This window comes from Mus musculus, chromosome 7 (genome assembly GCF_000001635.26).
Source record: "Mus musculus strain C57BL/6J chromosome 7, GRCm38.p6 C57BL/6J".
Taxonomy (NCBI): Eukaryota; Metazoa; Chordata; class Mammalia; order Rodentia; family Muridae; genus Mus; species Mus musculus.
Window position 1 is genome coordinate 25,399,393 of NC_000073.6, and position 24,242 is coordinate 25,423,634.

The following is a 24,242-nucleotide window of genomic DNA, read 5'->3' on the forward strand; positions in this document are numbered from 1 at the left end:
CATGTGGTTGCTGGGAATTGAACTCAGGACCTCTGGAAGAGCAGTCAGTGCTCTTAACCGCTGAGCCATCTCTCCAGCCCTTGAACTGTGTTTCTGCATTTATATCTCTTGTACTACATGAGAAACTCACAGAATGCAGTGATAATGGTGGGGATGATGATGATGGTGGTGGTGGTGGTGGTGATGATGATAATAGGAATCATAAACACTGAAGGTTGTCTAGATGCTAAGAAACCACAATTTCACCAGGCAGTGGTGGCACACGCCTTTAATCCCAGCACTTGGGAGGCAGACGCAGGCAGATTTCCGAGTTCGAGGCCAGCCTGGTCTACAGAGTGAGTTCCAGGACAGCCAGGACTACACAGAGAAACCCTGTCTTGAAAAACCAAGGGAAAAAAAAAAAGAAAGAAAGCACAATTTCTAACCCTTTGTTGTTTCTAAGCAGGCAGTGTCTGATTCAGTGCTTTACCTGCCTTTGATACCCACATAGACCGTGCACCTCCAAACGAGTGAAAGAGTAGAGAAGGGCAAGGAGGGAGAAGTACATGGGAAGGGTTTCAAATGAACAGGGCTAAGGGTGACACAGGAACTGAATGTCAGTAGTCAGACCCCATCTGATCGATATAACTGATACTCACTTTACATACACACATATACACACACGTATGCACTATGTATTTAATTATTTTCATTGCAAGTTTTCTGATTGCAATGTGAGGCCAACAGGAGGCCGAGGTGTCCTGCATTCTTGTAGGGTAAACAGAAGGCATAAGACAAGAGTGGCAAGTGCAGCCGGCACTAGGGGCACAGTCATAGATACACTGTGAGGCAGTGCCTTCAGAGAGCACTGGGGTGCTCTTGGTGAGGATGGGGGTGGGGAGAATAAGAACCGTGCTAGGGCTGGTCACCTCCTTTCCACTGAGAGAGTCTAACTAGAGGAGCAGAGTCTCAGTACTATAAGGGCAGCGCAAAGCTTGCCAGGTGACATCGTTTGAGAAATTGCTGGCAGGCTCTGGAGGGTCTTTGCGACTTCCTGTGGTGCTTTTGGTGTCCTAGGGCACAAATAAAAGGAGGAGCTATCATTAAAAACTTAAAAATACTTTATATTATTTTTATTGTGTGTGCCACTTGTGTGAGAATGCATGAGGAGGTCAGAATAGAGTTTCAGATCCCTTGGAGCTTGAATTTTAGGTATTGGGAACCATCTGACATCCTCTGATTTTATTTTATTTTATTTTATTTTGAGACAGGGTCTCTCTGTGTAGCTCTGGCTGTCCTTGAACTCATTCTGTAGACCAGGCTAGCCTCAAACTTAAGAGATCTGCTTGTCTCTGCCTCCCATTGCAGAGATTTCAGGGACTAAAGGAGTGTGCCAACACTGTCTGGCTACCTTGGTCCACTGAAAGAGCAGTAAGTGCTCTTAACTGTTGAGCTGTTTCTCCAGCTCCTTTAAAAACATTTTAAAATGTAATTTTTATGTAAACTGTAAAAATTATGAGATGCAGCTGATAGTGATAGCTCATGCCTGCAGTCTCAGCACTCAGAAGGCAGAAAATATTTTAAGTTTGGGGTCCACTTAGACTAGAAAGCGAATTCCAAGTCAGCTCAGGCTAGAATGAAAATCCATCTTAGAAAGCCAAACAAGACAGGAATGATGGCACACCTTTAATGCCAGTGGTTGGGAGACAGAGGCAAGTAGGTCTGTATGAGTTCCAGGACAGCCTGGTCTACAAAGTAAGTTCCGGGACAAACAGGGCTACATAGAAGACCCTGTCTTGAAAAATCAAACCAAAAAAAAAAAAAGAAAAGAAAAGAAAAGAATCAAAAAGCCAAACAAGGGGAGAAGAGATGGCTCATCAGGTAAAATCACTTGCCAAACCTTATAACCTGAGTTCATTCCCAGAGTCTGATATAACAGGAGGAGAGAACTGATTCCCACTTTGTTCTCTGACCTCCATACATGTGATGCTACATGTAAACATACACACACACACACACACACACACTAAATGAAATATAGTAATTTAAAATCTCTGATGGTTTATTTGTGTGTTTGTGTGCATGCGCATGTGTACATGGGGTTGCGTGCATGTGGTAGTACTGTGAAAGTCAGAGGGTAACTCGCAGGAGTCTGTTCTCTTCTTCTGTCATGTGGGTCCCAGGGATTGAACCCAGGCTGTCATATTTGGCTACAAGCACCTTTACCTTCTGAGCCACCTTTCAGGCCTCTGACTTAAGTTTTGCGTAATAACATTTTAAAACAGACTGTAGAGCTAAAGAGCTAGCTCAGTGGTTAAGAACAGGAGTTGCCCTTTTAGAAGTTCCAAATTCAAACCACATGGTGGTTCAAAGCCATCTGTAAGTCCTGAACCAGGAAATCTGATTCCTTTGGATCTCTCAAGGTCCTGTGTGTGTCGTGTACTTAAGTGAAAACAAACAATAAAACTAACTGGCAGATGAAGGAAAAACCAAAATCTTGTTCCACACTGATGCTGGTATCACCTTTAGACATTAGTGAATGTCACAGGTCACAGCTGCCCTGTCTTTTACTATAGTAAATGCTGCTGTTTGAGAATTTAGGAATTTGATTAACCCTTTTTAGTTCCAGAATAAGTCAATCCTGATGTTTTTGCTCTTTCAGTTTTCCCGACAAGCTGACATTGAGTAGAAAGAGGCTAGTTGATGCAGCCTTACCTCCACCCCTAGTGACCTCATAGGGCTGAGTGCGGTTAAGCAAGGCCATCCTTGAAACTTACTGTTTTTTTTCTCCCTGCCCTTGACGTGATCACAGGGACACTGCTTCCTTGGTGGCCCCAGCACTGCTGTGGCTTTTCTCTTTGGGGCTTGCAGGAACCAATCTGTAACAAGAGGCTGCTGCTTAGAGTTCAGGAAGATTGGTTTGTTTGAGGACAGGGACTCCGGGCAGGGCTTCTGAGCCTCTGGTGCCTCTTTCATAAAGACCGAGGAAAAGATCAACAGAGAGCAACAGAGACTTCAAGCTGTGTGAACCCCAGGATTTCTAGATTGGTTTTGTGACTTTGGGGCAGGGATTTGCTTTAGAAGGGCGCATTGGGATGTCCCTGTGGAGACCAAAGAATGAAAAGCTAAGGTCCAGGTGTCTTTAGTGCTGCATTTCTTCTGCTTCCGTCCTTTCTATAAGGAACATCAGGCTAAGACTGGGATCTAAGAAACCAGGAAAAAGTAAAACCCTTTGAGAAGGTAGTGCTGGAAATTTGGGGTGTGTGTGTGTGGGGGGGCAGCTTGTGATTGGGTTAGTGCTTGTGTAGACTTGGTAGGCATCTGCTCCTGTCTGACTCACAGAGAAAGCAGGCATTAGTGCAGCTTCTGGTGGGAAGCTGAGGTTAGCTCAGATAACATCTGTACTGCTCTCAGAGGGGCTCAAGGGAGATGAAGCTTAAGGATCATGGTGGCACCAACCCTGAGGGCAAGGCTGAATTACTGACCTTTGCATTCACATTCTTGGCCACCTTCCAAGAGCCACCTCCTAGGAGCCAGGTGTTGGTCCCCGTGGCTTCTGGCGACCCCTGTTGGAGGGAAACACATCTACAGTTACTTTCAGATGCTGTGAAGGGAAAGCTCTTTGCCCCTATCTTCCAACATTGTGCTGCCTGCAGATAACCACAATCTCTGTGTCTGAGTGTGTCTGTCTGTCCCCCCCTTCCACTGCTGGGCTCTATGGTACTCCAGAAGAGGAATATTGTAAATGGATAAAGAACTGAGACTTAAAATCTAGTCTAAAAGCTGGAGAGATGGCCCAGTGGTTAAAAGCACTTGCTGCTCTTGCAGAGAGAACCCAGACTGGATTCCCAGCAGCACCTGCATGGTGGCTTGCAGTCATCTCTAAGTCTAGATCCAGGGTATCTAGTGCTCTCTTCTTACCTCCAGAGGCACTCATATACAAAGCAAAAATAAATAAATTTTAAAGAAAAAAATCAGGCCTGGTGACAAGCTTAACTGAGAAAGTGAAGAAAATGGCTTCTGAATATAAGAGAAGACATGATGTGGTTACTGAGACTGCAATCCCTCCCATTAAAACACTGATAACGCAGGTGATTGCAAGGAGCAGATAACTGTAAACCAGACTTCCCATCTGACCTCTAAGTTGCTGTGTTTGAGTCCACAAGTCCAGCTAACTAGTAAGAGGATGGTATTTGTGTTTGTTCCTTTGGGACAGACACATTGCATCCCAAGCATATAGTGTTGATTCTACTACCTCCATCTATTTAAGACGAGGTCTTGTTATACAGCTCAGACTTACATTTAACTCCTGTCCTTAAATGAGCTACCTGAATCTGCTTCCCGGGTACCTGGGATTATTGATGCTCACCACCAAGTTTACCTGTAAATATTTTTTGTGACAACAAAAGATGGTTTCAAGGCTGATGATATATATGGCTTACCAGGGAAAGGCACCAAGGCATCCTTGGGACTCATATGATGGAGACAGAATGTTGATCCCTGATGGTTGTCCACTGACATTCACACATTCCATGTGTGATGGGTACCCACCCACCCGCCCACAAGAAACCCCAAAAATTAATTATAATTAATTAACTTATATTAGTTATAAAATTTGCCATAGGGTTCTATTGCTGCGGTAAAACCCTATGGCCAAAAGCAGCTATGGGAGGAAAGGGCTTATTTCAGCTTACACTTCTTAGGTCACACTCCATCACTTCCTGAGGTAAGTCAGGGTATTGGAACCTAGAGGCAGGAGCTGATGCAGAGATCATGGAGGAGGGATGCTCACTGACTTGCTCAGTTTGTGTTCTTATACATCTCAGGACCTAGGGGGCTGGGCCCTCCCCATCAATCATTAATCAAGAAAATACCCTACAGTCTTTCCTATAGGCCAGTCTTTTTTTTTTTTTTTTAAGATTTATTTATTTTACGTATATGAGTACACTGTAGCTGTCTTCAGACACACCCAGCATATAGAGAGCATTAGATCCCCATTACAGGTGGTTGTGAGCCACCATGTGGTTGCTGGGAATTGAACTCAGGACCTCTGGAAGAACAGTCAGTGCCCTTAACCGATGAGCCATCTCTCTGACCCCACCCCTGTCCCCCCACAGGCCAGTCTTAAGGAGACATTTTCTCAATAGATGTTCCCTCTTTTTAGATGACCCTAGTTTGTATCAAGCTGACAATAAACAAACAATCAGGACAAAATTATAAAAAAATGAAGACGTATAGATTTGAGAATCTCAAGCTAAACCTGAGCTTACATGACATCCCCTCTGATTTTAGTTGGCAATATTTTCTGTTAAAACCAGTAATGACAGACTAGGGATGTGCTTATCTGGCATGTATGATGCTCTGGATTTGATCCATAGCACCATGAAAACAATCAAATATGCCTTTATTCCTTTCTTACTGTGTTTAAACTATTCTTTGTTTGTTTTTCAAGATAGAGTTTTCTGTGTAGCCCTGGCTGACATGGAACTTGCTCTGTAGACCAAATTGGCCTCAAACTCAGAGATCACCTGCCTTTGACTCTTGAGTGCTAGGATTTATGCCACTACCACCTGTGTTCTTTTGTGTGTACATATCTTTAAGGTCTTTTTTTTTGTATGTTCAAATCTAATTTTCTTATTAGACAACATCACAAAAGCCTCATTTTGGGTCCCCATATAGCATGGATTTGCCTTGAACTCCCAATTCCCCAGCTTCCACCTCTACCTGCCTAGCTCTTTTTTTTTTTTTTTTTTTTTAATTGGATGGGAAAGTATCTTGCTATGTAGTCTACACTGCCTTTGGACTTCCAGCAATTTCTCTAACACTGACTCCCCATTGCTGGGATTACAGATGGGTACTAACTATGCTTGAATTATTCTTGTACAATTAACGACTTGAAATCTGTTGTGTACTGAACTCTATCCTCCCACCTTAATGTACTGAAGATCTAACCTCCACTACCTCAGGATGGGCGTATTTGGAGAATAGGGTTCTGAGAATAGTAATTAAGCCAAAATGAGGCTTTTGTGATGTTCTCCAATAAGAAAATTAGATTTGAGCCAGGTGTGGTGGCGCACGCCTTTAATCCCAGCACTTGGGAGGCTGAGGCAGGCGGATTTCTGAGTTCGAGGCCAGCCTGGTCTACAGAGTGAGTTCCAGGACAGCCAGGGCTACACAGAGAAACCCTGTCTCGAAAAACAAAGACAAAAAAAAAAAAAAAAAGCAACAAAAAAAGGAAATTAGATTTGAACATACAAAAAAAAAAAGGACCTTAAAGATATGTACACACAAAAGAACAGTCACGTGACTGATGATACAACAAGATGCTAAAGGAGTATGTCCTCTTAAAACCTCTGTGTTGCTGGGCAGTGGTGGTGCACACCTTTAATCCCAGCACTTGGGAGGCAGAGGCAGGCAGATTCTGAGGTTGAGGCCAGCCTGGTCTACAAAGTGAGTTCCAGGTCAGCCAGGACTACACAGAGAAACCCTGTCTCGAAAAACCAACCAACCAATCAAGCAAACAAACACCCTCTGTGTTGTGGCTGAGAAGACAGAGCAGCAGTTAAGAGCACTTACTGCTCTTGTAGAGGTCCTGAGTTCATAGCAGTTCATAACCTACTGTAACTCCGATTCCAGGGCACCTGACTCTTTTCTGACTTCTCATGTGCATATACATACATTTAGACAAAGAAATCATATACATAAAATAACAACAGATGAGTCTTTTAAAAACAAGCCTTCCTGCTGCATCCTAATCCCTAATATGACAGTGTGAGGAAGTGGGAGCTTTGTGGGGCAGTTAGGTCATGAAAGTGGAACTCCCATGAATGAGATTAATGTCCTTGTGGAAAGGGACCTCTGAGAACTTTTAGTCTCCAGTGTATGAGAACTGATTGTCTGCACTCTGGAAGATGACTCTTACTTGAATTCAGTCCTGCCGAAACCGTGATCTTAGAAGTCCTACTTTTGGAACGATGGGAAATAAGTTCCTGCTGTTCTAAGCCATCCGGCCACCAGTGCGCACCATACCAATCCCAACTAAGATGGCAGCCATTTGTCTGGCAGAGAGAGAGAGGCCTTAGAAGAGACCCAGACCTTCAGAAATGTGAGAAAAATCAATTTTGTCCTTGAAGCCTCCCAACTGTGGTATTTTGTTATGACACTCCTAGCAACCGTAAACAAAACCTACCTCCCTCGCTAGCTTCAGTACTGATGGAGCTAAGAGCTCCTGGCCACGGTAGGCACTGAGTAAGTGTTTATTCAGTAGGTGGATGGATGGCCGACTCCTCAGAGGTTCAGGCCTCCTGTTTCCCAGACATGCCCATTTTGCCACACAGACGGGTGGCATTGCATCATTTCCCCGGTACTGGTTTCCAGTGTTCTCATGTGCTGTTCTGAGTGCTACTAAAATAATTTAGATGGGGACAGCCCTTGCCTTCAAAATATTTTCCTAGCATTTTTCTCCTGTGTGGCCTTTATTTCTTATTTCGGTGTAAATCTATAAATATTAAAGCCAGAGAAATCTTGTAAATGATTTAGTTGAATCCCTATATATAGAAGTTTTAAAATTCTAGATGGTTACATTTAGAAATGTAGACATTGTAACTTTAATTTGAAAGTACAGCAGACTTCATCATCATCAACAACAACAACAACAATATTTTTGCTTTGAGGCCTGCTCTCGTAGTTCAGGATAGTCTGGAACTCAGCTACAGAAGTGTTCATGACAATTTCCTGGTTCTTTACATTTTCATTTTGCAAGTATGAGTGTCTCACTTGCATGCACATCTGTGCACCACTGGTGTGTCTGGTGACTGAAGAGGCCAGAGAAGGCATCAGATCTCCTGGAACTAGAGTTATAGACATTTGAAAGCCACCTGGGATTTGAACCCAGGCCCTCGAAAGAACAGCCAGTGATTTTAACCATTGAGCCATCTCTCCAGCCCCTCCTGTTTTTAAAGATTTATTTTTATTTTGATGTGAGTAGTATATTGGCTCCATGTGTGTCTGTGTAGCATAAGCATGCAGTGTCCACAAAGGCCAGAAGGAGTCAGATCCTCTGGGACTGGAGTTATACAGAGTTGTGAGCCATGTAGATGCTGGGAATTGAGCCCTGGGTTTTCTGGAAGAACAGCCAATGCTCTTAACGTTAACTGAGCTATCTCGAGCCGGGCATGGTGGCCCACGCCTTTAATCCCAGCACTTGGGAGGCAGAGGCAGGCGGATTTCTGAGTTTGAGACCAGCCTGGTCTACAAAGTGAGTTCCAGGTCAGCCAGGGCTACACAGAGAAACCCTGTCTCGAAAAAACCAAAAAATAAAAACCAAAAACCAAACCAAAACAACAACAACAAAAAAACCCCAAATAAAACAAAAACCACTGAGCTATCTCTCCTGCTGTGGTTTTCATTGCTTTTTAATTTACAATTTTATTATTTATTTATTCAGTGTGTGTGATAGTGCATATGTAGAGGTCAGAGGACAACTTTCAGAAGTTTGTTCTCCTTCCACAATGTGGCCCTGAGAATCAAAATCAGGTGCCAGTCTTGGCAAAACAAAGGTTTTTACCTGGTTTTTATCTTGCCACCAACTTCTCTCTCTCTTTTTTTTTTCCTCCCAAAGACAAGGTTTCTCTGTGTAGCTCTGGCTGTCCTAGAACTAGCTCTGTAGACCAGGCTGGTCTTGAACTCGCAGATCTACATGCCTTTGCCTCCTGAGCACTGGGATTGAAGTTGTGGGCCACTACCACATGGCAACTCTTTTTCTAATTAAAAAAAAAATCCCAGTTTTGATCATGGTATTGTGGTAAAATGTAAATGAGGGTTATGATATTGCTCAGTGGTTAGAGGTGCCTACTAGCCAGGTCTGACTCCCTAGATTCAACTCCAAGACCCACATGATAGAAGGCAAGAACCAACTCCTAAAAGTTGACCTCTGACCTATACACTTCATGCACCATGGACTCCCAATAAGTAAACAAACAAACAAACAAACAAACAAAAAACGGAAAAAGTTATTTGAAAAAATATGTGAAAGCAATAATGAAACTCTTCATAATGTTTTAAAAACATGAAAAATTAAAAGTTAAAAATAACAAAATACGGAGCTGGAGAGGTGGCTCAATGGTTAAGAGCACTGACTACTCTTCCAGAGGTCCTGAGTTCAATTTCCAGCAACCACATGGTGGCTCACAACCATCTGTAATAAGGTCAGATGCCCTCTTCTGGTGTGTATGAAGAGATCAATGTTGTACTCATATACATTAAATACATACATACATACATACATAAATCTTAAAGAAAAACAAAATACACTAGGTTAAAAATATTTATTTATGGGTTAGAGAGCTCACTCAAAGGTTAAGAGCACTGGTTACTCTTCTGGAGGTCCTGAGTTCAATTCCCAGCACCTACGTGGTGGCTCACAACCATCTGTAGTAAGATCTGGTGCCCTTTTCTGGTGTGTAGGCAGAACACTGTATATATAGTAAATAAATCTTAAAATTCCCTGGAGTTGGAGTTACAGGCAGTTATGAGCTGCCAAATACATCTGCTGTGAACTGAACCCAGGTCCTATGCAAGAGCAGCCAGTGCTCTTAACTGCAGAACTATCTTTAACTCCCATTACATTAGATATTTGTGAGGACAAAATGAGGTAACTATATTCATTATAACACTGAAAACAGTGCCTGCAGCACAGGATTTACTAATACATGTCAGCTATTATAAATATATTAGAAATAGTGAATAATCTATTATTATAAGTAATTTATCCATAATATTATTATATATTCTCATGTATTTCTTTTTTCCTTCTCTTTTAAGATTAGAAGGTAAAGTAAGATCAGATTAAAAAACAATGTGTATGGGTGTTTTGCCTGCCTGTATACCAGTGCACCAAATTCATACAGTACCCACGGAGACCATAAGAGGGCGTCAGATCCCTTGGAAGTGAACTTACAGACATGGGTGATGAGAATCAAACCAAGGTCTTTTTGGAAAAGCAGTCAGGTCTTTCAACCACTGAGCCAGAGCACTCTAGCTTGTAAGATAAATTTTATTTTCAGAATTGATTTGGAAATTATGTATAGGTCATTTCCTCTGGCTACTAAATGGTTCAGATGTATGTGAACATTGTGAAACTTGTTGGCTAGAAAAGCTCTGGACCACCACCTAGCTCATGTTGTTTGTGACAGCGCCATCTGGAGGCTCAAAGAAGTTAAGTAACTTAGCAAGTTTGCAAAGCAAGTGGCAGAGGCACAAAGCCTTGACTTCAATGCATAGTGTAAGAATTTGGGGAGTCTAAATGTGGAGTGGTGTGTAAATGTTGCGGCCAAGCTGTATTTATTAACTTGGAGTGGTCCCTTGCAGGGAACATTGACCAGTGACTGGCTGATATTTTTTAGCTTTCTTTTTTTTTTTTTAAAGACATTTTTTATTAGATATTTTCTTCATTTACATTTCAAATGCTATCCCCAAAGCCCCCTATACCCTTCCCCCACCCTGCTCCCCAACCCACCAACTTCTGTTTCCTGGCCCTGGCATTCATTTTTAGCTTTCTTTTTTTTTTTTTAAAGTTTTTTCTTTTTCTTTTTTTTTTTATTCTTTTTTGTTTTTATTATTAGGTATTTTTCTCGTTTACATTTTCAATGCTATCCCAAAGGTCCCCCATACCCACCCCCCCAATCCCCTACCCCCCCACTCCCCCTTTTTGGCCCTGGTGTTCCCCTGTACTGGGGCATATAAAGTTTGCAAGTCCAATGGGCCTCTCTTTGCAGTGATGGCTAACTAGGCCATCTTTTGATACATATGCAGCTAAAGACAAGAGCTCCCGGGTACTGGTTAGTTCATATTGTTGTTCCACCTATAGGGTTGCAGTTCCCTTTAGCTCCTTGGGTAATTTCTCTAGCTCCTCCATTGGGGGCCGTGTGACCCATCCAATAGCTGACTGTGATCATCCACTTCTGTGTTTGCTAGGCCCCGGCATAGTCTCACAAGAGAGAGCTATATCTGGGTCCTTTCAGCAAAATCTTGCTAGTGTATGCAATGGTGTCAGCATTTGGAAGCTGATTATGGGATGGATCCCTGCACATGGCAATCACTAGATGGTCCATCCTTTCATCACAACTCCAAATTTTGTCTCTGTAACTCCTTCCATGGGTGTTTTGTTCCCATTTCTAAGAAAGGGTAAAGTGTCCACACTTTGGTCTTCGTTCTTCTTGAATTTCATGCGTTTGGCAAGTTGTATCTTATATCTTGGGTATCCTAAGTTTCTGGGCTAAAATCCACTTATCAGTGATTTTTTAGCTTTCTTAACTGGAGGTTTATTTACTATTGGTGATTAGTGGATAGAGGCCCACACAGCAAAGCATTGTTCACCACCACACTGAAGTAGTAAACTTGGTCCTGTAATCCCAGCTATTTGGGAGGTGGAAGCAAGAAGATCACAAGTTCAGGGAAGTCTGGGAAATAATAAAGGTCATGCATCAACCAAAATAGGGGCAGGCAGGTGGGCATGGTGGCCGTGCACACCTTCAGTCCCAGCACTCGGGAGGCAGAAGCAGGTGGATACATCTGAATTCAGTGCCAACCTGGTCTACAGAGCAAGTTCCAGGACAGCCAGGGCTACACAGAAAGACCTTGTGTGTCTGCAAGTGTAGCTGGCAACATACACACAAGTGTACACACAGCCCAGCCAAGATCCACTTCCCAGACCTTCCCAACCTCTCCTGGAAAAGTCAAAGATTTTCTCAGAAAAACAAACAAACAAAAAATAGAGGCATGGCTGTAATTCAGTGACACACTGCTTGGTTAGCATGCATGGGCACCCCCCTCCCCCATACACACACACTAGCAACAACAAGAAAAAACCAACACTATCATACCTTGGCATATGAGTCATAGAAGTGAATCATTTTGAACTTAGAAACCTGAGCCCTTAGCTAATATTGATTGTTATGTGGGATAGTGTGAAGATTATGGGAACAATGCATCAGTTTGTACCCCCAAGGTGGTTAAGGTTACAGTCTGCAGGGCAGGAGAGGTAGAAGAGGTGCCCCCAGTGTGAGACAGACCATGATGTACAAAGAGTCCTGACTGAGCTGTGCATAGTCAGCGTGGAGAGCAGAGGAGTGGAAAGGTGTTAGCCTTTGAATTAGATGTGTGAGTAAAGTTGAGCTGGTTTGAAAACACAGGACCTGTTGGGGATCAGCAGCCTAGTATGGTTGGAGCATAAGTGCATCTTTGTGAATGAAAGAAAGTGGACTGGAAAGGTGTGTTGTGACTAGAGCTTTGAGTTCATGGGGAGGACTCTAGCCCTGGTGCCCATATAGTGATAGAGAAGCCTTCCCTTCCAGAGTGGCCACTATGGGCCCCAGGACTGAAGAACTCAGAGAACTTTCCCTACAAAGGAAAGAAGTTGGACATTGCCAGAGGCAGGTGATCCTGGATTTAGGATCACATGATGCTGAGTATGCCACAGAGTACCTCACCCACAGGAGAAAGGTACATGGATAGAGATGATCTTGCTTCTGTGTGGTGGCTCTGTGAAGAGCTGGGAAACACTGGCTGTGGTGAAGACTAGAACAGATTCAGAACCTCTACCGAGTCTGCTTCAAAAGGGACAGACCATTCAACCAAGCCCGGGATGACTAAAATGTCTGCATGACTACTGCCTGCTAATAGGACTGACCTGGTTTGTATCATCACGAGCTTACTTGGCATACTCTAAAGTTATAGGACTCCTCATTTCTTTGCCTTCCACCACAAGCCTCCCACCCCCAGTTGAGCCCTGAGAAAATCTGTGACTTTTCCAGGAGAGGTTGGGAAGGTCTGGGAAGTGGATCTTGGCTGGGCTGTGTGTACACTTGTGTGTATGCTGCCAGCTACAGTTGCAGACATGTTGGGAATGTGCCTTAAAGTTTACAGAGTCCTTTGGGATAAAGAGGGTCCTTTCTTTTTGCTAATGAGGATTCTGGTACTGAGAAAGACTAACTTAATTACCCCAACTTGTTGCTAAAAGAGTATTTTAATGCACTTGTTGTTGGGTTTGCCATGTTTTCTACCCCATTTCTTCCCCACAAAATCAAATTAATCTTTGGTGTGCACATGGTTCTGGTGAAGTAGAAATTAATCTTGAGCCAGGCATGGTGGCACACCTATAATACTGGGACCCAGGATACTGTGGTCGGAAGAGTCCAAGTTTTCGGTCAGCCTGACTACATATCAAGAGCCTGTCTCAAGGGAGAGAAAAATAGAAGGGAGGAGGACGGACAAAATAAAGAGGAAGGGAGGGAGAGAAGGAGAAGAGAGAATATCATTTCATTGTATTTACCTGGGTTCGGGCTGCTGAAGACCATGGACATGAGCATCACTGGAAGCAACAGAAGGAAGGGAGAGGCTAGAAGCTTCATTGTGGCTGTCTGTTGGTTCTTAAAGGCTGTGTGGATTGTCACCAGTTAGAGGCTTCTGATTTCTTGTAACTGCTCAGGTGGAGTAGTGTCTACAATTTAATCCTACACAAGAACACCCTTGGGAAATCAAGAGCAGGAAGGCGGTGCTGGTCAGTTTAGTACCAGATTGGACCAGGTCTTTACGGGAATGTGGGAGGTAAAACTGGCCAAACAAAAGAAACCACACTCCAGAGAAAGGAACAAATGACTGACACCTTGGCATGTGTGTGTGTGTGTGTGTGTGTGTGTGTGTGTGTGTATGTATGCTTGACTCCTCCCCCACTGTGGGGGGTTTCATTCTCTAAGCTTTTTTCTCACTTGAATTTCCGTGTACCTTTTGGCTGTTTAGAGCAAAACCGAGGCACTGCAGGCTGACAAAGAGAGGCTGACAGCTGCGCTTCCTCTCTCCACCCATTTGTGATTGCCAGCACAGTAGATGGAAGTGCTACTGCCTGGACAGTTGTCCTGTCCTCGCACTGTTGACAGATTCATCCAGTTCCCTAGCCACTCACAAGGGAAGCAGAGTTCAGTTAAGAAGACGTTCACTTTGGGTGTGCTGGTGTGTGCCAGCACTGGAGGCTGAAGAGGGCTTTGAGTTTCCCCTCCCCTCCCCTCCCCTCCCCTCCCCTCCCCTCCCCTCCCCTCCCCTCCCCTCCCCTCCCCTCCCCTCCCCTCCCTTCCTTTCCTCTCCTCTTCAATTCTCTCTCTCTCTCTCTTAACAAAGAAAGAAAAACAAAAATGAAGGGCTAGTGGCTGCCTGGCGAGTGAGCTGATGATCTAACTTCAATCCCCACTGTTCACAGGAAGTAGAGAAATCAGTGCATTGTCCTTTGACTGCTATAGTCATTTGGTGCATGCACACTCCCCTCATCCTTAAATAACTGTAATGAAGAACGAAGGGCTAGGGATGTAGCTTAGAGATAAGATGCTTGACTAGCATGCACAAGGCTCCAGGTTTGATTCTCAGCACCATAAATAGCAAATAAAAACAAACCAGCAACAATGCACAAATAAAATCAGAGTCAGTTATCTTTGCCTCCAAACTCTTTCCTGGAGCAGTGGGGAAAACAAAGCCTCCTCTTGTTCATCAGGAAGTTGGCTATGGTTTAGTTGCTCCAATTTACAGGACACGGTGTGTGTGTGTGTGTGTGTGTGTGTGTGTGTGTGTGTGTATGTGTGTGTAAGATCACCAGAGCTTCAGGTCCAGGAATATATGAACTATAGGCAAAAAGGGATTCTTGAACTGTGTTGGTCCAGGTTGGTGGAGTTCTTGGTTCAAGGCAAAAGGAGAAAGCTGATAATGCCCACAGTCAACATTAAAGACGATTGTGCCAGCCAGCTCACGAGGGAGGGGAGCGTTTATTTCTGAAACTTGCACTCTTAGAGGTGTTATTTCATGGCCTGTCTGCCCTGTCATTTTTGAGCCTGTGCTGAGATACATCATGGAGAGAGTGCATAGTGGAGGAAACTGCTCACTTCTCGCATCTAGGAAGCAAAGAAGATAGCAAGAACCATAAACCTAATAGTTCATTTAAGGGTGTATACGCCACCATGACATAACTGTTTTCTACTGAACTCTGTCTCCTAAAGGTTCTTCTGATCTCCCACAGACTGGCTACCCAGCCTTTACCTCATGGGCCTTTGGGAAGCACTGAAGATCTAAATTATAACAATCTTGGAACATCAGCACTGAATTTGGTGTCTATTTGAGGGACTTTAAGACTGCCAAAGCAATAGGGATTGATGAACTTAAATATTGGGTGACATTTGTTGGAGCCAAAGGGACAATGAATAAGGAAGTCTTTTCTAGAAGCCTCCAGGAATGAGAGGATATATGAATTATTCCTTCAAAAGAAGTGAATTGATAAACAAAATTTTCATTATTTATTAATTTATTTACTTTATATCTTATTGCAGCCCTATCCTCCAGGACCCCCTCACACAGCCCCTTCCCCCCACTCTCCCTTTCCCTTCTCCTCTGAGAAGGGGGAGGATTCTCCTGGGTATCACCTCACCCTGGCACATCAAGTCACTGCAGGACTAGGCTCATCCTTTCCCACTGAGACCAGACAAGATAGTTCAGTTAAGGGAGTGAGATCCACAGGCAGGCAACAGATTCAGGGTCAGCCCCCACTTCAGTTATTGGGGGAGGGCTTGCATACAGACCAAACTGCACATCTACTACGTATGTGCTGGGGGCCTACGTCCAACCTATGCTTGTTCTTTGGTTGGTGCTTCAGTCTCTAGGAACCTCCAAGGGCCCAGGTTAGTTGACTCTGTTGGTCTTCCTAGACCCTTCAGGTCCCTCAATCCTTCCCCCAAATCTTCCACAAGACTCCCCAAGGTCTGTCTAATGTTTGACTGTGGGTCTCTGCATCTGTTTCCACCTGCTGCTGGATGGAGCCTTTCAGAGAACAGCTACATTAGGCTCCTGTCTGCATGCATAGCAGAGTATTTTAATAGTGTTAAAGATTGGTTCTTGCCAATGGGATGGGCTCAAGTTGGGCCAGTCATTGGTTGGCCATTCCCTCTGTCTCTGCATCATTTTTATCACTGCACATCTTGTAGACAGGACACATTTTGGGTGGAAGATTTAGTGGGTGGGTTGGTGTCCTTATCCCTCCACTGAGAGTCCTGCCTGGTTACAGGAGGTGGCCACTTCAGGCTCCATATCTCCCACTGCCAGGAGTCTCAGCTAGAGTCACCCCCATAGACTCCTTTGGGGCCCTCTATCCCAGGACTCTGTCACATCCTAGAGCCACCCCCTGTCTGCCAGCTGTTCTCTCTCCTCAGCTCTCCCTACACCTGATCTCCCACTCCATTTCCCTCTCCACTCCCTCTCCCACCCAGCTCCCTCCATCCATCCACCTCCAATGTCTTTTATTTTCCCTTCTGAGTAAGATTCAAGCATCTTCCCTTGGGTCCTTCTTGTTATTTGGCTTCTTTGGGTCTGTGGATTGTAGTGTGGTTGTATTCTGTACTTTATGGCTAATATCTACTTCATGCCATGCATGTTCCTTTGGATCTGGGTTATTTCAGTTAGGATGATATTTTCTAGTTCTATCTATTTGCCTGCAAAATTCTTGATGTTCTTGTTTTTAATAGCTGAATAGTATTCCATTGTGTAAATGAACCACATTTTCTTTATCCATTCATCAGTTGAGGGACAGCTAGGTCGTTTCCAATTTCTGGCTTTTACAAATAAAGCTGCCATGAACACAGCTGAGTAAGTGTCCTTGTGATGTGGTGGAGCATCTTTTGGGTAAATGTCCAGGAGTGGTATAGCTGGGTCTTGAGGTAGAACTATTTAAAAACTTTGAGAAACTGCCAGATTGATTTCCAGAGTGGTTGTATAAGTTTGCAATCCCACCAGCAAAGGAGAAGTATTTCCCTTGCTCCACATCCTTACCAGCACGTGCTGTCGCTTGAGTTTTTGATCTTAGCCATTCTGATAGGTGTAAGGTGGAACCTCAGAGTTGTTTTGATTTGGATAAAATGATTTTTAAAAATCGAGTCTTAATCTGGAGCTCAGGATGACTTGAATTTCTAACACTTCTGTGTATCCTTATTTTTTTCAAACTTTATTTTTAATGATGTTTCTTAAATGCTTTAACCTCCCTCATATCCCACCAACCCACCAGAGGTAGTGGGAAAGAAAGAATGTGGGGGAGTTAACTTGTTTAGAAAGTTTCTTTGGAGCAACTTCCATCTGTGTTGTCTGGAAATCAGCAGTTCAGTTCACAGGTTAGCAGGCAATGGCAGCTCGATCCACTGGCAAACACCTGACAGATACAACAGCAGTCCAGTTTGGTAGGGTTGGATTAGCAACAGCGGTGACATGACCTAACAGAGACAGCCAGGCCTCAGTCTTGGGTCGGAGTCAGCAGGAGGGACCAGCAGGAACACCAGGAGAAGTTTCCTTTCTCAAGAAAGTGTAGATCAGTGAAGACTTGAGACCCACAAGCTTTGCACAGCTCGCTGTACCAGCAAGCCAAGCTCCATTTCTGTCACTCCATGAGGTCCGACTTCTACCCTCCAAACATCACGTGTCCTCCATGTGTTTTGCCTTAGCACAGGCATCCAAACAGTCTGAGTCTGGGAAGTGGCAAGAAACTGCAGTGTACCACCAGAAGTTTTTTGGTGTGTTTCTCTCTGTGGAGTCCCAGTGCAGCTCAGCTGCAGTGTAAAGCAGACCAATACATGCGTGTCATTAGCAAGGAATCTTCCATCACTTACTTTAGCAGAACATCCTCGCTCCTGTGTCTGCTTCAGTGAAACATTCCTTCATGAGTTTGACTTGGCCATTCACCTGTATCCGCATTAATGAAATGTTCTTTCACGTGTTTGCCCCAGTAAACACCATCTAACTGACTTTCCAAAGAACCCTTAAGTTTCTACTTCACTTCTGCCTCCTGAAGTTTTTAATTCTTTTTTGTCATTTCTTTCTCTCTGTTGGTTCATTAGCATGTTGGAGAGCTGTGTTAGGTAGTAAACACTGTCCTCAAATTGATAGCTTGGTCTTGGTCTGATACTGCTAATATGGTTTCTTTCTATAAAGTTCTAAAGTCAGTCTATTTTCAGGAGGCAGATGTGTAATCAAGGAATGGCATATACTTCGTAAGCCTCGAGGTGCAATGCAGTCAGCGCTCTACGGTTGTGGATGTTCACTGGGGACTGAAATGGTGATTAGGTAAGTTGTTTTTGTTTTGTTTTTCCAGGACTGGGTTTCTCTGTGTTCTGGAACTCACTCTATAGATCAGGCTGACTTTGAACTCAGAGATCTGTCTGCTTCTGCCTTCCGAGTGCTAGGATTAAAGGTGTGTGTCACCACTACCTGGGTGGCTTTTTTGCTTTTTTAATTTAAAATTTTTTTGAGATTTTTTTTCTTTTTAGTTTATGTATATAGGTATTTTGCCTGTGTGTACCACATCATGCAGTGCCTGAGGAGGCCAGAAGAGGGCATTAGATCCCTTGGGACTGGAGTTCCAGACATTGTGAGCCACCAAGTGGGTTCAGGGTATCAAATCCAGGTCCTCTGAAAAACAGCCAGGGCACTTAATTACTAACCTGTTTCTCTAGAGTCCTATTGTTTAAAAATATTTAGTTTTATGTATTAATATGTTTGTGTGTGCCTGGGTGTGTGTGCCATATTTGTAAAGAAGTTGGAAGCAAAGGGAACTTCATATCTTCAGGAGCCAGAGTTACAAGTAGTTGTGAACTACCCAGTGTGGGTACTGGGAACTGAACTTCGGTCTTCTGGGAGGGCAGCAAGCACTCTCAACTACTGAACCATCTTTATAGCCCTGGAAACTTTTAAAAGGAATTATAAATAATAACGTGATTGTGTGCTACTATCATAAATAAATTTGAATTGGTGGCTGTGTAAATGAATGTAGTAATAATACAATTACACACCTTTTTATATTTTAGTTAACAATCATTTTAAAAATGTAAACTTTAGTTAAACTATAATTACATCACTTACCCCCTCCTTACCTCCCCCCTCCCTTTGTTTGTTTGTTTGTTTCTGTTTGTGTTTTGACACTAGGTCTTTTTTTTTTCCACCTTAATATTTTGTTTTTATTTTTGAATTGACAGCCATCATGCCAAGTCCCCAAAGTCTATTTCTCCAACTTGAGATGTATGGAGGCTTTTAGTCTCTCTGGGATTGAGTTGTATTGTCAAGGCAACCAGGGCTTGCCTGTTTTTAGACTTGAGACCAGTTTAGTAATAAATATATTCACCTTACCAACAAGAAAGGAAGACTGGCTGGCCTGACCCTTTAGCCCTTCCAAAAGGGACCAGAAAGGGGTGTGAGTGTGACTCTGGCAAGGACAAGCATGAGATATGACTGGAAAAAGTGAAATAAAAAAAGGAGTCTTAGGAAATCTCTCTACACACCAGCCCACATGACTTAAACATATACAAGGGTAAGGCATCGTCATCTACGTACCTAAACGTCAAACCAATCTCTACCTTTTCCCTCTCCCCAAAATACAAGATACAAGGTGCTGCACTAATTCCAGCAGTTAGATGAAAACACAGGTAAGAAAATTTTGGATTCAATCATCAGAGTACCAATTTAAATGATTTTTGTAAACATTTTGATAAAGGCCACATGACACTTGTCATATCGTTCAAATGCCTAGTGGCAGGACTCCCCATGAGACCAAACAGGTCACACAAACCCAATAAGACGCTGTAGAGATACAGCCAATGTGACTAAATCCGAAACGGAGCACACGAAGGACCTCGTGTATAATACAAACCAGCTTAATAAATACAGGAGACATAGGTGCCTGACTCTGGGAGAAGGTTTGGTTCCAGTGACCTGTTCAGAGTCTTCTCTGAGACTCTACTGCCACTTCCACTTGCGCAAGTCTAATGGTGCGGCCATGAAGTTTGTAGCCATCCTGCCGAACTAATGCCACGGTGCCAGGCTGCACCCCAACACCTGCTGGCATGTGACAGATGAGTTCATGCTCGTGAGGGTCGTATTTGTCACCGATGGATGTCATTTTCTCAAGGCCATGCTTGGTAAACACGCTTTTCAGTCTGGCTTCTAGCAGGGACAGCCCTTGGAAGACTTTTTCCAGAGTGCGCCTGTGGTCCTCAGGTTCCGCTCCTTCTGAACAGCACTTGGCAGTCTTCTCCAAAATGTCTGCCACCTCCACCAGGTCCTTGCAGAAGCTCTGGATCCCAAATATCTTCGCGTCTTCCACACATCTCTGGGTTCTTCTCCTTATGTTTTCACAATCAGCGACAGCTCTGGTATCTCAGGGTTAAATCCTGGACTTCCTTTTCCAGTTTAACAGCTTTGAGCCTTAAGGCCTGCTCAGCAAGGGAGGGTCCCCGTCCATCAGGAGGGTCCTGGAACTGCAGTCTTCCTCAGCAGTTCTTTGGGTGGCAGTGCTGAATGGGTGGAGCCATCCCCTGCTCTCTGACACAGCCCCCGAGGCCAGGAGGCGCTGCAGCCGCTGCACCGCCCACAGCGAACAAGCCGCCATGTTCTAGAGTCTTGACACTAGGTCTTAGTTGTCCAAGATAGCCTTGATTTTTGGGATCCTGCCTCAGACTCCAGAGTACTGGGTTTATAGACATATATACTACCTTATCAGGCAGAACTTGAGCTGAATCTCTCAGGGGAGGTAGAAACTGGGCTGGTAGAGAGCAGGTAAGTGCAAAGGATGTGTTATGATATAGAGTTGATTGGGTGGGGTGTGTGAGGACAGGGGCTGCTGACTTCATTTTTATATTCTCTGAACTCATGTAGGACCTGGCACCATAAAAGAACTCTACAAATATTTGCTGAAATTGAGCAATAGCTTTCCAACCCTGTAGCTTGGTCTGATAGGACAGGAAGTTTGTGAAAAATCAGCCTATTAAAAGAAAGACAAATCTTACTGATAAATAGCCGTGTGTTCACGCAGAGCCTCACCGAGGCTGCCCCAGTTCATTCTGTGTTGAGGCTGCTGCTGGATCTTCCTTAGGGCTCCTCAGGGCTCCTCAGTCTGTCGGCCCCCTACACCTCCAGGCCCCGGCTGCTAGGCAGTTCCATCTGTCCGACATTCTCTTTCTACCATAGGTCAGGTCAGTCTTTCAGGTTTGTTCATATAAAACACTCTTAAGACAAATAGAATTTTGAATTGGGTTCCTTCAGTAGCCAGAAGCTCCGAGGGCAGGAAAACATCTGCTTTTGTTGCTCCTGTGCTCAGTGGGTTGTGAGTTGAAGGCCAGCCTATGATACATAGTGAGTTCTTTTTTTTTTTTAATTTTCATAATGATTTTATATTGCAATGAAAATATTATGGATATACTTGGCTAAAAATACTAAGTTTACCCTTTTTTGGACCACTTTTTGGAATGATTATGGGAACACATTCAATCACACATATGGCTCAGCCTGTATTTCTATTGGGGAACCTGGCCTCTGGGGACCTCGGTGAGGATGAGATGAGGAGCCACCTCTGCCTGTTTCCCTGGTTTCAGAGGAAGGTGCCAATGAGGGGGAGGACTATGTGTGCACACCTGGCAGGTCCCTGGAGGTGAGCAGTTTTCAGAGAGGATACAGGGAAAGGAAGCACCTCGTGACAACATTTCCACCTTTTATTACTCAAGTGTGTGGGGCTGGAGATGTAGGGGCAGGGCAACAGCAGGTTTCAATAAATAAAAAATGGGATGGGCAGTGGGCCCCGCGCCTGCACGGCCCCACATAAATAACGAGGCACTGAGCCAGAGCAGAGACTAAGGCAGGCTGGATTGGCAGTCACCCCTGCTACCCAAAACTCAGGCAGATACTGTACCACAGGGGCACTGAAAACTACAGGCCACAGGCACTCCCTAGCCCGCCTGTCTCCTCTTCCCACAGCTCCAGAGCTTGAGAGCAGCAGGTGGACTGAGGCTCTGCACCAGAGAGCCCTGTCCAAGTCAAGTCATTTTTCAGTTTCATTAAAAATAGCAGGTTAGGGGCAGGCACATGCATTAAGCCCCTTCTGAAGGCATCACCATAATAGACAGTCCCATGGGAGCCATGAAGGCCAAGGCCCAGGAAGCAGCAAAAACAGGCCAGATAAAGCTACTAATGGGAGGGTAGCAAAGTCAAGCTCCCCCCAACAGGACTCAGCCCAGAATCTGCAAAGAGCTGGAGAGGTCCTGGGAACTGAACTCTCCTCCCTAAGATCACAATCTGTACCTAGGGATAAGCCCAGGATTGGAACCCAGGTACTCTGCCACCAGCACAGGGCTCTTTGCTACCCCTTCCCTTTATAGGGCCTGCCAGAAGAGAGGGAGTCACATCCAGGGTCCAGGACATGGGCAAGAGTGGCTAGTTCCTAAGGTACAAGCTTGGGACCAGGTACAGATACCACTCCTTCACCAAACCAGACCTCTAAGGGACAGAGGGCTCCTATGATGTGTTCAGGGCAGGCACAGGGTTACAGCACCCTGCATGGAAGTGACCGGGGCTGCAGGGATAAGGTGGGCTCTTGATCTGCTCACGTGCTGTGCCGCAGGATGCTTCCTCAGTGGGGCAGATGGTCCCACCTCCAGTGGTGGCAGCTGCTGCCTCAGGAGACAGCAGCACCTCCGGCCACTTCTGGCTACAACGGGAGCAACAGGGGCCAGAGAGTGAGGCCAGGCCCTGCACAGTGTGGAGGTGGTGGTGATGCGGGCAGATGTGGGGCATACTGAGTGAGGCTAGCAGCAGCCTGGGTACAAGTCTGTGGCTTGTCTGTACTAGCTGTTTGCTGTGATATTCTTTCAACAGCTCCTCCAGGGCTGCTGCATTCTCTTTCTTCTCTGTGATCAGGCACACCAGGACTCCAATGGTGTCCTCGTTGGCATCTTCTGTCCTATAGGCAGGATTAATCCCACTGCCTCCTCCACCAGGGCTGGGCCTGACTTCCTTTTGGGCTGTGCAATGGTAGCTCTGCCGCTTGAGCAGGTTGCACACCAGGATGCCCAGAAGCCCCATTAGACAAAAGACAGGAACGATGGCAATCACTACATACTGGGCAGCCGTCTCCTCAGGACCGCTTGCCCGAGTGCCATTCCCAGGCTGCCGAGGTTCGCCCTGCCGCCCTGACTCATCACAGCCACCAGTACTTGGTGGTGCCTTGGGACATGGCTGACAGGGAACATGAGGAACTCCCTGTGGCCCAAACCACCCACGCTGGCAGTCTCCACACATTGTATCACGAGTTGCTGTGCCAGCCTGGGCCTCCAACCTCTTTTGAAGGCTGCAGCGGTAATGAGGCTGACATGGATAGGAGTCCCCTGAGGCTGAAAAGGTGCCTGGGGGGCAAGTTCTGCATAATGTGCCCTGTCCTGGATCCGGGTCAGGCTCTTTGCCAGGTGGACACAGCCAAGGAGTTATTGGTGTTGGAGTGGCCAGGGGCCAGGGCAGCAGCACAAAGAGGCAAGACAGGGGCCAGCACAGCAAGGTCCGCTTCATCATCAGGCCCTGGCGTGACATTGACCTTCTGACAGACTGCACCTAGCGCAGTGCTGGGAGGACGCGCAGCCGGCGGGCTCACATAGACAGCACCAGGATGGGACTGGACCAGGCAGAAGAGCATCCGCCGCGCAGGAGAACTTCCTCGGAGCAGCCGAGCGGGGCTGAGGGCCGCGCGCGCCCTCCTTACCTGGCCTGCAGCCCCAGCTTTGCTCAGCGCCCGACGCGGAGCCGGGGCCCTGCTAGGCGAGCGCTTCGGGGCCGGCCGCGCAGCCTGTGTGCCTTTTGAATCACATAGTGAGTTCTAGAAAACAATTTTGTGTTCACCCCTCCAGCTTTTTCCAGAGACAAACTCTGAAGCCTTGCGCTCTCCCGTCACTCTCCATGGTCAAGCATGGAGACCACAGCAGACGCTGAATTCTAGGACCGTCCAGCCAGAGCAGCAGTGCTCAGGACTGCTTTCTTCCCTGCTGGACCGTGTTCACAGTGAGAGTGGGATCCTACATCTGCAGCATCTTCCTACCTGGGCTGTGGCCAGCCCCGTGCCTCTTTTCACGGATCTTTTTATTTTTTCTCCTCTTCCTTCTCCTCCTCCTTTTTTTTTTTTTTTAAACAAATCTCACATCATAGCTTAAACTAGTGATTCTCAACTTCCTAATGACCCTTACATTCAGTTCCTTAGGTTGTACTGACCCCCAACCATAAAATTATTTTATTGCTACTCCATAACTGTAACTTTGCTGTTAAGAATCATAATGTAAATACCTTAGGTGACCCCTTTGAAAGAGTCATCTGATCTCTCCTCCTCCCAAAGGGGTTTCAATACACAAATTGCGAACCTTTGGCTTAAACTTACAGGAGAG

At 45.2% G+C, this 24,242-nt stretch overlaps 1 protein-coding gene, 1 long non-coding RNA gene and 2 pseudogenes across 3 annotated transcripts in view; 1 reads left to right on the plus strand and 3 right to left on the minus strand.

Moving 5' to 3' along the window:
- The window catches only part of 4732471J01Rik (RIKEN cDNA 4732471J01 gene), a 189,599-nt gene that overhangs the window by 22,574 nt on the left and 142,783 nt on the right, over nt 1-24,242 (plus strand). For both annotated transcript variants that reach the window (NR_073027.1, NR_015569.3), the window contains one exon: nt 18,009-18,117. This is a non-coding gene — a long non-coding RNA (RIKEN cDNA 4732471J01 gene). The remainder of the gene's footprint in view (nt 1-18,008; nt 18,118-24,242) is intronic.
- On the minus strand, nt 661-13,494 carry Cxcl17 (chemokine (C-X-C motif) ligand 17). The gene is made up of 4 exons (NM_153576.2): nt 13,310-13,494; nt 3,465-3,545; nt 2,757-2,858; nt 661-1,052 (listed from the first exon to the last, which is right to left on the minus strand). The coding sequence occupies exons 1-4, from the start codon at nt 13,386-13,388 to the stop codon at nt 955-957; spliced, it is 360 nt and encodes a 119-aa protein (NP_705804.2). The 5' UTR covers nt 13,389-13,494; the 3' UTR covers nt 661-954.
- Gm5587 (predicted gene 5587) lies at nt 18,988-20,444 on the minus strand (annotated as a pseudogene).
- On the minus strand, nt 21,198-23,670 carry Gm20949 (predicted gene, 20949; annotated as a pseudogene).

What these genes read in the sequence shown, in the direction of transcription:
- Cxcl17 (NM_153576.2), bottom strand. Translation starts at nt 13,388, where the DNA reads ATGAAGCTTCTAGCCTCTCCCTTCCTTCTGTTGCTTCCAGTGATGCTC. An exon ending in CCAAGAATGTGAATGCAAAG is followed by an intron (nt 2,859 to 3,464) that starts GTCAGTAATTCA and finishes CTCTTGTTACAG; the next exon opens with ATTGGTTCCTGCAAGCCCCA. An exon ending in GGGCAGGGAGAAAAAAAACA is followed by an intron (nt 1,053 to 2,756) that starts GTAAGTTTCAAG and finishes TTTGTGCCCTAG; the next exon opens with GACACCAAAAGCACCACAGG.